Genomic DNA, 13,383 nt, shown 5'->3' on the forward strand with positions numbered 1-13,383 from the left:
ATTAAGTAAAAATTGTAATTTATTTAAATAAATTATTTTTTTAAAAGTAATCTCGACCGAGTTATTTTTACTCGCGTATGAAAATGCGAGAGATTAGGTTAACATAGATTATGTTATGTTTGTTTGTACACGCAGTATTTATGTTATGTTATTATTAAAGGCTAGAATTAGTTAGATTTAGTACTTAATTTGTTTACTATTTTGTTTGTTAATAGTTTTCAAGCAAAAACTACAGGACTGATTTCAAAAATTCTTTCACCATTATAGATATAGGCTATATATGTTTAATGCGAACAGCTAGTATATTTTATATTATATTAAGATGTTATTTACACCTATAGGCGCGTTGAAAGCGTCAGAAACTAAAGTAAATACCATTTAATATCACATACATTATTTAAATTTATATTAATTTTATATTAATTTTACCTTTGATGTCCGTGATTCGATTGTATACGCAAAACGCCTGAATAATATTCAAAACACGTGTACTGTATCGAATATTAAAACAATTTATTTATCGTTGCTTGCTAATTAGCTGATGCGTTGAGAGCAATATGCATTTTGATGAATAATTATTATGATGATTTACTAGCTGCGCCCCGCGGTTTCACCCGCGTAAGTCCGTATCCCGTAGGAATATCGGGATAAAAAGTTGCCTTTGTGTTATTCCAGTTGACCAGCTGTCTATGTACCAAATATCATTACAATCGGTTCAACAGTTTTTGCGTGAAAGAGCAACAAACGCACACATCCTCACAAACATTCGCATTTATAATATTAGGATTTTAAGAGTACCTACAAGATATTGTTCTATAGTTTAGTTAGTACTAGACACTCGTCCAGGCTCTGCCCGGTTATCAAGATTCCAGTTATATCCCAAGGGAGCATTTAAACGGGATAAAACGTATCCTATCACCCAAGTCAGCTCATACCGTGTCTGGATAACAAATTTAATCTAAATCCGTTCAGTAGTTTCAGCGTGATAAACGGACAAACATCCAAACAAAAACTTTCACATTTATAATATTAGTGTGATTGTGTTAGTTAATTAGCCTACTGCGGCAGAAGAAGATTTGTGTTATTCGAATGTATGTATGTATATTTCTTTCGCACGTCCTAGAGCCTCAACGACTTGTCAGATTTTTATGTGAGCGGCATCAATAGAACCTCCTTAGTCGTGAGAGTGTCATTCGGTACATCAAAACAAACAAATATACAGAAAGGTAAGGATTTATTGGTTTATAAACGTACAAAAATACAAAATATTGCAGTAGTGGTGATGATGGATAATGTACAAACTAAAATATTATTTCTTCTCCTTCCACATGCAACTATCATCTACCGATGTCACAACGATTTTCCATGAACGAAAATGGTGATTTAGAAATTAAAAACTTTTTAACGGATTTAGAACGCGATTTATTCATTATATTAACCCGACGATTCGAACACTTTACAGCGAGCGTGGTCACGGGGAGTCTCTTTTTAATTTCTAAATGTATAATACTTGCGTAAAATAAAACACAAGAAAATACTAAAAATGGTGATTACTAATATATTTATATAAAAATCAATACCTGTTCGTTAGTCCCGCCAAAACTCAAGATCGGCAGGGCCGATTATGATAATTTTAGTTTTGATGCATTCATAATTCGCCGAGGAATATGTCAAAATATTGCAAAGTTCGCAGGATCAGAAGAAATATGTGTTAAGCTTTTGTGACGTTTTGTGTTGTCTATAACTGGTATTTATTTTTTGTCAGGTTATACAGCTCTATGTCAGATCGTCAATTCAAAGCAGTACATCTCACCCGTGATTTTTCTTTAGCACAGAGTATGCTTAATACAAGCTCATAACAACACGACAATAAAATCCTCTGATTATCTGTACAAAACGTGACATTGGCAGAATCCGTCCTCAGTGGAATCGGGAGTTGCCATTTAATAAAGAAGAAGAAGAAGAAGAAGGAAGAAATATGTTTTCTCGTGCATATAACAATTTATGCGAGTTTCAAAGTTAAAACGATTTATACGATAAGGAAATGCTAGCAACTGAGGATCAGATAGTATTCGTCTTTAGCATTCACGCGTTTCTGAGAAAATCACACGGTTAGATGTACTGTAATTTATATCCATCCTACTAATATTATAAATGCGAAAGTTTGTAAGGATGTGTGCGTGTTTGTTGCTCTTTCGCGCAAAAACTACTGAACCCATTGCGATGATATTTGGTACGTAGATAGCTGAACGATTGGAATAACATATAGATAAGGCACATGAAACCGAAAGAGTAGAAGAAATTCGATTACTGTGGCGGGATCGCGGGTGGCCGAGAGGCTAGGTGTTGTTACGGTTTGGCAAAGAACGCGGGTTCGAATCCCGCCTTGTGATAAAATTTTTTCTATTCTTTCAAAATTTTTCATTTATAAAGAATTTCAATGCAACAAAACTAAAAAATTAAATATTAGTTTTTTATTATACAATAATTATAATAAAATCCAGATTTATTGTAGATTCAAAGGTAAATAATTCTCATTTATTTTTGATATCGTCTTGATTCATATTTGTTTATTTTATATTCTTCTTATTATGACTAGTAACCTGCGGCGTCACTCGCGTGGTGCCCGGGTAAAAATCTAATGCGCTAATCCAAACTATAATCTATCACTGTACCAAGTTTCATAAAGATGCAATCAGCTCTTTTCGCGTGAAAAAGTAACAAACATATATCCATCCATCCATACTTAGAAACTGTTCGGTTTATAATATTAGTAGGACCAAATTTAATGTGTTTTTTATGTTGAATAGAGACAACTTATGACCCAAGAACGACAGGAAGCATTTTAATGTTAATTAAACATACAAAAAGCAGTTTAAGCTGGTTTTTGCATGCTAAATGAATGTGTAATTTTAGATAATATTTCAGCAAATATGGGTGAAATCGCATTTTGACTCACCGGCAATAAATCAGATGAATTCGAATATCGAAACGCGGCGACGGGTTGCGCACTCCAGCCGCTTGGGGCGCTTTTGTCCTCAACCAGTCCAATCACTGAGAAGTTGCCTTCAGCGTCGCCAGCGCTGTCCATGTTTACCTGGACAAATTTTTATTGATCAATTTTAAATACACCATTTAATTACATAAAACACATTGGTTTATAGTTAATAGCTGTTATAAAAATAGAAAACGGTTATAAAATGTCCTATTTCATATAAAAGATAATCAAACATTTTGTTGCAAAAGAATTTTGATAAATTCTACCACCAAGGGGATAAGAATTGTTATAAAAGTTTGTCCAATGAAAATTTATTTCGTCTAGGAATTTGCGGGCAATAACTAGTTGTAAATATAAAGTTTTGAAATATATCTTGTTCCTTGAAGGTTTTGTAAGGCGTCTATCTATTCTGTATATTTTTTGGTTTATGTTTCTACCTCATAACTTTTTACCGTGTGAATCGATTTTTATAATTATTTTATTGAATGAATTTTGTCTTATTTAAATTTGGTCTACTTCTGACATAAGGGAGTTAGATTTAGGGCGGATTTGATTTTTGGAAATATATTTATCTATAGAAAAAAATCTACTTTTGAACTAAACTAAAAAATGTATTCAGATCGTATTCTTTATGCTTTCTATTAATTATCATTTGGGTATAAGTTAGCATCGCCTAGTTTAATCGAAGTGTACAGTCAATTGTAAGATTCTAAGAAGTGGATATAACGAATGATTTTATTTACTTCTAATGAAAATATCCTTTGTGGACTTTGACTATTTAAGTCCATGTTATAGCCTCTTAGGTTTGACTAGATAGACACATTTCAATTGGTAAATTACGAAACTCAAGAATGAAATCAATCAAAAAAGGGATATTACTAGTATTTTCTTGTGTTTGATTTTACGCGAGTATTATACATTTAGAAATAAAAACTTTTTAACGGATTTTAAACAGTCACAGGGAGACAGTCACCCCGTGACCACGCTCGCTGTAAAGTGTTCGAAACGTCGGGTTAATAATATAATGAATAAATCGGGATATTACTAGTTAAACTCATAAAATCATAGTCCTACTAATATTATAAATGCGACAGTTTGTAAGGATGTATGTGTGTTTGTTGTTCTTTCACACAAAAAGTTCTGAACCGATTGCAATGAAGTTTGGTACGTAGACAACTGGAATAACATATAGGCAACTTTCTATACCCATATTCCTACGGTATACGGTTTTATGCGGGTGAAACCGCGGGGCGCAGCTAGTATTTAATATATTACAAACTTATTTTTCACATGATTTGATAAATTGGGCTTTATAAGAATTCTTTTTAATTTTAATGTATTTTGCTGTGATATTATTACACTTATTATCTCGATTAAATGCTCCTTCGAGATAAAACAGGAATCTTGCTATCGGGGCGGAGTTGGGACGATCGTCTAATATAAAAAAAAAAATTGTTGCCTGTAAAGTCGGTTTTACGGGCGAAGATTTTACGTGACAACGTCTTTTTTTCAACGCCAAGACCGCTCGAGAAAGACAGAGACAGAGACACAAGCACGCGCCGATTCAATGCGCCTAATTCTCTAGTGCTGCGCGCGCGGCGGACCGATCATAGTTCGGTGACTCATCGTAACGTTACCGGGCGTTACACTTCTTCATGAGTGACTCCGAGCCGCAACCTAATTTAAGACGTTGTCACGTCAATAAATAAATGCATTTTGAGCTTATACTCACATCAAATCCCTGTAAGGATCGATACACGGTGGGTCGTAACAGTCTGATGATGGTGGCGCCATCTGTGGGGGGGACGCCAGCCCGCATGGCGGCAGTGGCTGCGCGGGCCCAGAGCATAACAGCATCGTACAAGTGAGCTGCTTCTATCGGCACCTGAGCAATATGATTTCGTTAACATATATGAATTTAATGCTGTTAAGCGAAACTTTACTCAAAATTATAATAAGAACCAAATCCTACTTATCCTACTAATATTATAAATGCGAAAGTTTGTAAGGATGTGTGTGTGTTTGTTGCTCTTTCACGCAATAACTTCTGTACCGATTGCAATGAAATTTGGTACGTAGACAGCTGGGCAACTGGAATAACATATAGTCAATTTTTTATTTCGATATTCCTACGGGATACAGACTTACGCGGGTGAAACTGCGGGGCGCAACTAGTTATTAATAAACCGTAATAAATTTAAATGCGATTGGAGGATACTTCCAAATTAATGAGGTTCCACTGCATATACTATAGTATGTACATGTTATGTTCCGTTTTTCGTTAAAACGCGTTTTCCCTAGTTAAAAGTGACATATATAGTATTTTCTTGTGTTTGATTTTACGCGAGTATTATACATTCAGAAACAAAAACGGACGAAACGTGTCTCCCCTTGACCACGCTCGCTGTAAAGTGTTCGAAACGTCGGATTAATAATATAATGAATAAATCGCGTTTAAAATCCGTTAAAAAGTTTTTAATTTCTAAAAGTGACATAACTAAATGCCTTTGTTACAACTAGGGGAAACTAATTCTAACTACTTCAGTAGTGTAATATGTATCTAATACTTGAGTTCGATCCGGTTATCCCCGTTATATATAAATAACCTATGCACTAGAACTAGGGAAAACTAATTCTAACTACTTTAGTAGTGTAGTACATACTACACTTTTAAAGTAGTTAGAATTAGTTTGAATATGTTATAATTAGGGTCCACCCCACTTATCGCCATGGTACATAAATAACCTACAGTGAAAGAATTATTGAAATCGGTTCAGTAGTTACTGAGGTTAACATGTTCAAAGAAACTGATTATTATTATATTACAAGTATGGATATTTGTAACTATATTCTTGCAAATAAATTTAATTTGAATTTGAATTTGAATTTGATAATTACCGATGCATCTTCAAATATCTTATGGTAATTGGGCACGCAAAATGGCGGCGCAGCTGACAGCCTCTTAATCATTTGGCAGAGAGCCCTGAAAAGAAATTATATATTATTTCTATTAAAATAAATAAATGTAATAAACTTTATAAAAATACTAGCGGTCCGCCTCGGCTTCGCCCGTGGTACATATATAGCCTTCCTCAATAAATGGGCTATCTAACACTGAAAGATTCAAATCGGACCAGTAGTTCCTGAGATTAGTGCGTTCAAACAATCAAACTCTTCAGCTTTATATTATAAGTATAGATATGCGTCCTATACAACATATACTGACATTATATATTGGTTTACTTTGAAATGACTAAGCGGTTATAATATTCTACATTTACCAACCATATATTATGATAGCCGATAATTATTGTTTTTGGCGAAATCAAAACCATCTTCTAATTATTAGAATAGGACCAAATTTAAAGGTTCACAAAAAAAATGGTTGCCTGTAAAGTCGGTTTTACGGGCGAAGATTTTACGTGACAACGTCTTTTTCTCGGTAGAATATTTATTGATATGAATATTATTAAATTGCACAATAGGAACAAGGAATTGAATGAAAATAAGAATTGCACAAATTTTAACTATAGAAAATATTATTTGTTTACTAAAAAGACAGAGACAGAGACACAAGCACGCGCCGATTCAATGCGCCTAATTCTCTAGTGCTGCGCGCGCGGCGGACCGATCATAGTTCGGTGACTCATCGTAACGTTACCGGGCGTTACACTTTTTCATGAGTGACTCCGAGCCGCAACCTAATTTAAGACGTTGTCACGTCAAAAGAATCCTCAAAATCGAAATCGAATTTAGTCCGACTTCCTTTTTCTGAAATCGGTTGAAAAAACAACAAAATCTTAAATACAACAAAATCACCCCTTTCATAATAAAACTACCAGATACCTTGACCAAAGATAGTATAAAACTATACTCCTGGGACAATATCTGAATTTTTATATATCATGACAGATTTATCCTAAATAAATGTCTCGTATCAGGCAAAAAATAATACCAATAATGCTGATATACTAATATCACATAAACATTATAATATCAACGTATTAATACTTACTGGTAGTGGGGGTTAGTCGGGAATGAAGGGGTTAGTTTCAACACAGCTCGAAAGGCCAACACGTCACTACTACTGTTTTGAAATAGGTGATCTGGTAACAAATACAATTATTAAATAATCAATTTAATTTATAGATACATTAGTTGAATAGTAATCCTGAATACGCGATTCGAGCCCGCATCTGCACGAATTAGGCCAGCGCGCTGGGGAAGTACCACACCCTCACAGAAAACAGGCGCGAAATGGTAGCATGCTTCCTTTTCTCACCCTTTTCATTCCATTCCATTCGCAGAGTCACTAGATCTGTGCATGTTCATGGGTGGTGATCGTTTACCATCAGGCGAACCACCAGCTCAGTTGCCCTTTTGAGGTATAAAACAGTCGAATTAAATAATAAAATAAATCCTGTTGAAATATCGTTCAAAGCGTCTCATTTCTAAATATATTTGCCTTATCAAGCAATTTGTAAATTAGAAAAATCTCATAACCTGTAAATTTCCCATATAAGCCCGGGTCCGATCCTAGTTTAATGTATTTTATATCGTCCTTCAGACAAGGAATTGCCAGCTTCCTTTTCAATTGCTATGTCATGTTTTTAATCATCTTTCTAAAGAAGATCTTTGATAGGAACAAAGGAAGCTCTTTTATGTCATAGATTGGCTATCGAACCGTTATAAATACGCTAACGTTTCTATTGCCATATAGAAAATCCTTTTGAATATTCGAATCTTATTTTAAAACAATAAATATATGTTTCTGCTCGTTCCGTTTTATCCCTTGCGTACGTAAACATATAAACTAATAAGTACATACTGACATAAATAGACAGACATAAACTTCGCGGTCCAAATTGGTCAATTTAGCGTGGCTTCATGCTCGAAACAACGTGCTGAGAATTATCAAACTCACTGAAATCTATCTGGGACACGTGTATCGGACTAAAAAGACAAAATGTGTTGCATGTGTTCAAAAATAGAAACGAAATTATATTTTCCGAAGTTTTATTTTTAATTGTGGCAACACTAACACAGTATACTCTGTGGCGGTACAAATATGGTTTCGTTCGGTTTATTGTACAAAATAGCTTTTATTGCGCGTATAACAATGTTTTTTTGTTAATATTTCATTTGAACGCTAGACAACGATAAAAAAATTTATTGCTACATTATTGCTATTTAATATTTGTTCGTCTATATAATTAAATTTCTAAATTGAATACTCAGTGATAGTAGTAGAAAAGACTAGTATCTAGGTAGTATAATTTATAAACATGCTTTCAAATGATCAGAGTTAGAATAAATTTAAATGGGATCTATAGAAGGCACCACCTTACAAATAAAAATATAATCATAAAATAAGGTTCACCCATATAAAAGTTATGAGGTCACAAACAAAAAAAAAACAAAATACAATCGAATTGATCACCTCATTCTTTATGTAAGTAGAAAAGAGAAATATCATAACGACAGTTTTATATTAACTTATCTTCTAAGAAATATCAAAAAAGATATACAACACCATTCAAATTAATATTAATTATCTTTATATAGGTCATAAAAGAGTGGCCGCAGATTTTTTTTTTTTTTTAATTTACATTCGGCAATGAAGCTGGTGGGACGCCTGATGGTAAGCGCTACCACCGCCCGCATTTGGAGAGCATAAGGTCCATTGCAGACCTTACGCCTCTACAAATGGATTGCCGACTTTTTGGGAAGGGATTAAGAAAGGATAGGCGATAGGAATAAAGGAAAGGACTGGGAAGGGTAAGGAAAAGGATATTGGCATCCGGCTCCCCCACTCACCGAACGAAACACAGCAGAATGCTATTTCACGTCGGTCTTCTGTGGGGGTGTGGTACTTTCCGGTGCGAGGTGGCCCAGTTCGTGCCGAAGCGTGCTCGACTACCACATACAAAAATCGATCCAGTCTCATAATTTAAGTTAATATAAAAGTATATATATATATATATAGTAAAAATAATTAAGTAAATAACTGCTTATAACGAGAAGTTATTTCACACTAACATTCAAAATTACAAATAACTTCCTGAAACTATTCTGTTATATTAACGTTATACTGTATGTTTGTTTGCATTTAACTCACTCTCTCGTTTCGATTTTGACCCACTTTAAACCCACAGATTTAATTCAGACTTTGTACACTTATCAAGGATCGGTGGCAATACAATAATATCATGAGTTTATCTTGTCACGGATGAATTTTAACCATCTCCGATGGCCCCCTCACTCAAGTGGCTCGACGGAACACAGTGGGGTTTTGGTCGGTAAGAATCCGACATAAACCACGGGTCCATCCCCGAGGGCCGTGGGTATCTATACAAGATTTCCCCACTATAAAAAATTATTGTATCTTAGTATCCTGATTAGGATCGGCAAAATTAAATCATTTCCTTACTCATTCGCGAACAAGCGAGACAATTTTATACAAGTTGTTTATGTATATAAATAACCTCGCTCTAACCGAATTTAACAATAATATTTACCAGGATAAAAATAACTACCTGTAATTCCAGGGACGATACAAGTTCAAAATGTGTGTGTGTGGTTAACGGTAAGTACAACACCAGATACAAATTGCAAACGACGATGTCCCTTATTTGCTAGAGACTCGAGAAATAACACCTGTCTCCAGAGCTTTCCCGTTTCCCGGACAAACAAACAAATACCTTTTTTTTGTTTTGCGAAGACTAGCAAGTGATCAGCATTTACTTTTGTAACGATTCATAGAATCGCTTCCTATCAATCGTAATCTTAATATATATAAACTAGCTGCGTTCCGCGGTTTCACCCGCGTTAGTCCGTATCCCGTAGGAATATCGGTATAAAAAGTTGCCTCTATGTTATTCAGTTGTTCAGCTATCTAATAACCAAATTTCATTGCAATCAGTTCAGTAGTTTTTGCGTGAAAGAGCAACAAACACACACACATCCTTACAAACTTTCGCATTTATTATATTAGTAGGATCACATGTCACGTTGTTTGTCTCCTAAACTACTCAACCGATTCAAATCAAATTTGAACACCGTGTCATAGAATAATAAGTAACCGTGTGCAGTTTGATAGATTTAAATGATGTTTATATTATTTCAATCACGATAGCTAAAGACTAGCCAAACTGAGCCGGGGCGTGCAGCTGGTATTATTATAATATTCAAATTACCGTTTGCAAAGTACTTCTCTCAAGATATTTGACCCGTCTTTTACATTAACGCCGAGGGTGATCAAGATTCAATGTTTAAATATGTATTAGACAAGAGAACGCACCTTCAGCTTCAGCACTTAATGTTACAATGTATAGACGCGCGTAGCTCCATGGAGTCCTAATAAGATATTCACATGGGGTGATACATTTGACCTAAAATTTCACATTTTCAGTAAAAAATTTCCTTGCATTTGACGTCTACGAGCTTTATCGTGTTATATGAGAGCTTTTTAATAGAAGTAGATTAAGCTTATATTCATACGTGGGATCTGCTTTCTCTTAATTTAAATTAATATCACAAGAAAACATTTGTTGTGTTGTATGTTTATGTACACAAAAAATACTGGATTTTAATCATTCTTTCATTATTAGAAAACTGCATCTTCATAGATATATGTTATTTTATAAGTACCACGGACGAAGCCGGGGCGGACCGCTGTTAAAATTTAATTCCAAAACAAATAAACACACCGTTCCATGCATGCATTATCATTGGGCGGAACTAACCAATTAAATACTTCTATCGTAAGAAGAATAAAATCAGGTTCCGAAATTTTCATTTAAATAATAATAATATAATAATAATAAATTTTCATTGTTAGAAATAGCTTTTTCTTCAAGACAAATTCATCATACAACAGGTACGGATAATTAAATATTTGTATTTACATTCATTCGCATTAATAAACTAAATTTATCTATACCAAAGTTATAGTATTTCCAATCTTGATATAACTATATTAAATGATGTAATAAATATCGTTTGAATATAACTCTTCCACAGCAAGACTATGAAATAATTAATTCACGCTAAATTATTCAGTTATGGTTTCAATTTCAAATTATTCTCTGGTGGTAGAATGTTGAATTTAACAGTTTTATTTATTTTGTAATTAAATATAAAAATTAAAACAATCAATTAAGATAAATAAACTGTTTTGAATATTACTTTTACTTCAATCCTATCTTACTATCCTACTAATATTATAAATGCGAAAGTTTGTAAGGATGTGTGTGTGTTTGTTGCTCTTTCACACAAAGACTACTGAACCGATTGCAATTAAATTTGGTACGTAGACAGCTGGACAACTGGAATAACACATAGGCAACTTTTCATCCCGATATTCCTACTGGATACGGACTTACGCGGGTGAAACCGCGAGGCGCAGCTAGTAATTCATATATTTATAAGTTTTTTTAAACGATAATTATAAAGATCAATATAACATTAAAAAAGCACAAAATAAATTTTGCATCAAAATGATTTCCCGCGTGTTATTTAGTTAAGTGTTAATTAACACAGCAACACCTGTAATAAACCGATAGATAACGTGACTTAACAGTATCATACGTAAAGTGTTATCTGCAGGAAATTGATAACAACTCCTGCGATCGCCTGCGGGGAATATAATTAACTCATAACGTGTTAGAATTCTAAGAATAAAGACATTTGATTCAGTAATGAGCTTTAATTCTATTTGTTTGCGATGAAATGGAATTAAGAAATTCCTTTATTTAAATCTTAATATATAAAAATCCAGTGTCATGATGTATGTTCCCTTCACCAACTCAAACGATTTTGATGAAATTTGGCATTTTATGTATAATTTGGTCCAACTTAAGATATAGGATAGTTTTTATTTCGATTAATTATCCCAATAATTTATAGTGGCCGGGTATGCTAGTTGTATATAAATAGATAAGTATTTAACGAACGTAGTTGCTGTTATGGACGTACGCGGAACTTATTTGTAAGTTCCGGGTATTATTTTTGAGAACTGCATCACAGTATTTACGTGTATAATCTATGACTAAATCTATTCCTTGAATAGTAGACAGTTCTATTTCATCGGAACTCGTTTTTGAAATTGAAAAAACAAATCAAAAACACAAACGTTTATTATTTTATAACACGAATCTAATTACCTCCAAATTGCCTGCACTACACCAAATTTAAACGGTGCCACATGGGAGGCGCCAGCTTTCAAATAGAAAAAGAATCATAAAAATCGATTCACCCGGTAAAACGTTTTGAAATAACAAACACAAATATACAGTTGAATAAATAGTCTCCTTTTTTAATTCGGTGGAAAACGAAGTTATAAGGTAAAAAACACAAAATACATCGGAATGGATAATATCCTTTTTTAAGTCTGTTGAAAACTGTTATTTATAGTTTTCCGTGGAAATATTAGCACAACAGATCCGATTTAATTAAAAGCTGCTGATAATATCGAATTCTTGTTACAGAACATAGTATTTTCTTCTTATTTAACACAGTTAATTGGTTTTTTGAAAATATTCGTAAGTTTCGAGAAATTATTATTTTAATACGGTTTGTATCTGTCAACCGACCAATCTACACCAATCTATGTATATATATGTATATAAAGTTTCTGTCTATAAATTAAAATGTTATGCATAGTTTTAAAGTGTAAAATAAATTTGTGACGTACGCGTTATGCGAATATAAAGCTAATTTTAGAGAAGAGTAGCTAATTGTAGTTGATATAGACAGATAATATCGTCAATAACAATAAAGAAGTTATTTAATTAAATTCGGGACCTTTGCGATAGCATCATCAGCCCTTACATGTTCCCACTGCTGGGACACGAGCCTCCTATGAGAATTCAGACTATTATCCACCACGCGAGCTAACTGCGGGTTGGCAGATGTCATATGTCTTATCATGTGATATGTTTGTTTGTGTATTTATTATTTTGTAACCCACGTTCCCAAAACAAAGGAGTTTCTCAATTCGAATGTATTATTTTTAGTCTTATTACTCAATCACTGCGTGGGAATTCAACTGATTGGGTTGATTTTGAAATCTGGCATGATGCCTCCAACCCGGGGACCTATACAAGTTTTATAGAAAATTATGTAAATATAACATAATTTGAATAAGTCCATACATTTATGGAAAAATAACTGGAGACCTTTAGGGTTGTCCAGAGACAATAAAGAAAATAAAATATCATTTTTTGACGAATATTAAATACACACAAAGAACACTAAAATCTTTGTAATGGAGGGAGAATTTTTAACCTATTTATATACTTTACCATATACCAAATAATTGAGAAAAACTTAAACAAACACAGAAGCACGAAAAAAGCGTATAATGAATTGATAACCCACAAAAA

General features: G+C 33.6%; 1 protein-coding gene across 1 annotated transcript in view; it reads right to left on the bottom strand.

Moving 5' to 3' along the window:
• Positions 1 to 13,383, bottom strand: part of LOC119832421 (guanylate cyclase 32E) — an 81,790-nt gene that overhangs the window by 45,950 nt on the left and 22,457 nt on the right. The window contains exons 8-11 of the mRNA XM_038356093.1: positions 7,014 to 7,104; positions 5,897 to 5,981; positions 4,731 to 4,883; positions 2,960 to 3,097 (exon numbers count right to left, since the gene is read on the bottom strand). Coding sequence (XP_038212021.1) covers positions 2,960 to 3,097; positions 4,731 to 4,883; positions 5,897 to 5,981; positions 7,014 to 7,104 — 467 coding nt within the window. The remainder of the gene's footprint in view (positions 1 to 2,959; positions 3,098 to 4,730; positions 4,884 to 5,896; positions 5,982 to 7,013; positions 7,105 to 13,383) is intronic.

This window comes from Zerene cesonia, chromosome 15, assembly GCF_012273895.1.
Source record: "Zerene cesonia ecotype Mississippi chromosome 15, Zerene_cesonia_1.1, whole genome shotgun sequence".
Classification (NCBI taxonomy): domain Eukaryota; kingdom Metazoa; phylum Arthropoda; class Insecta; order Lepidoptera; family Pieridae; genus Zerene; species Zerene cesonia.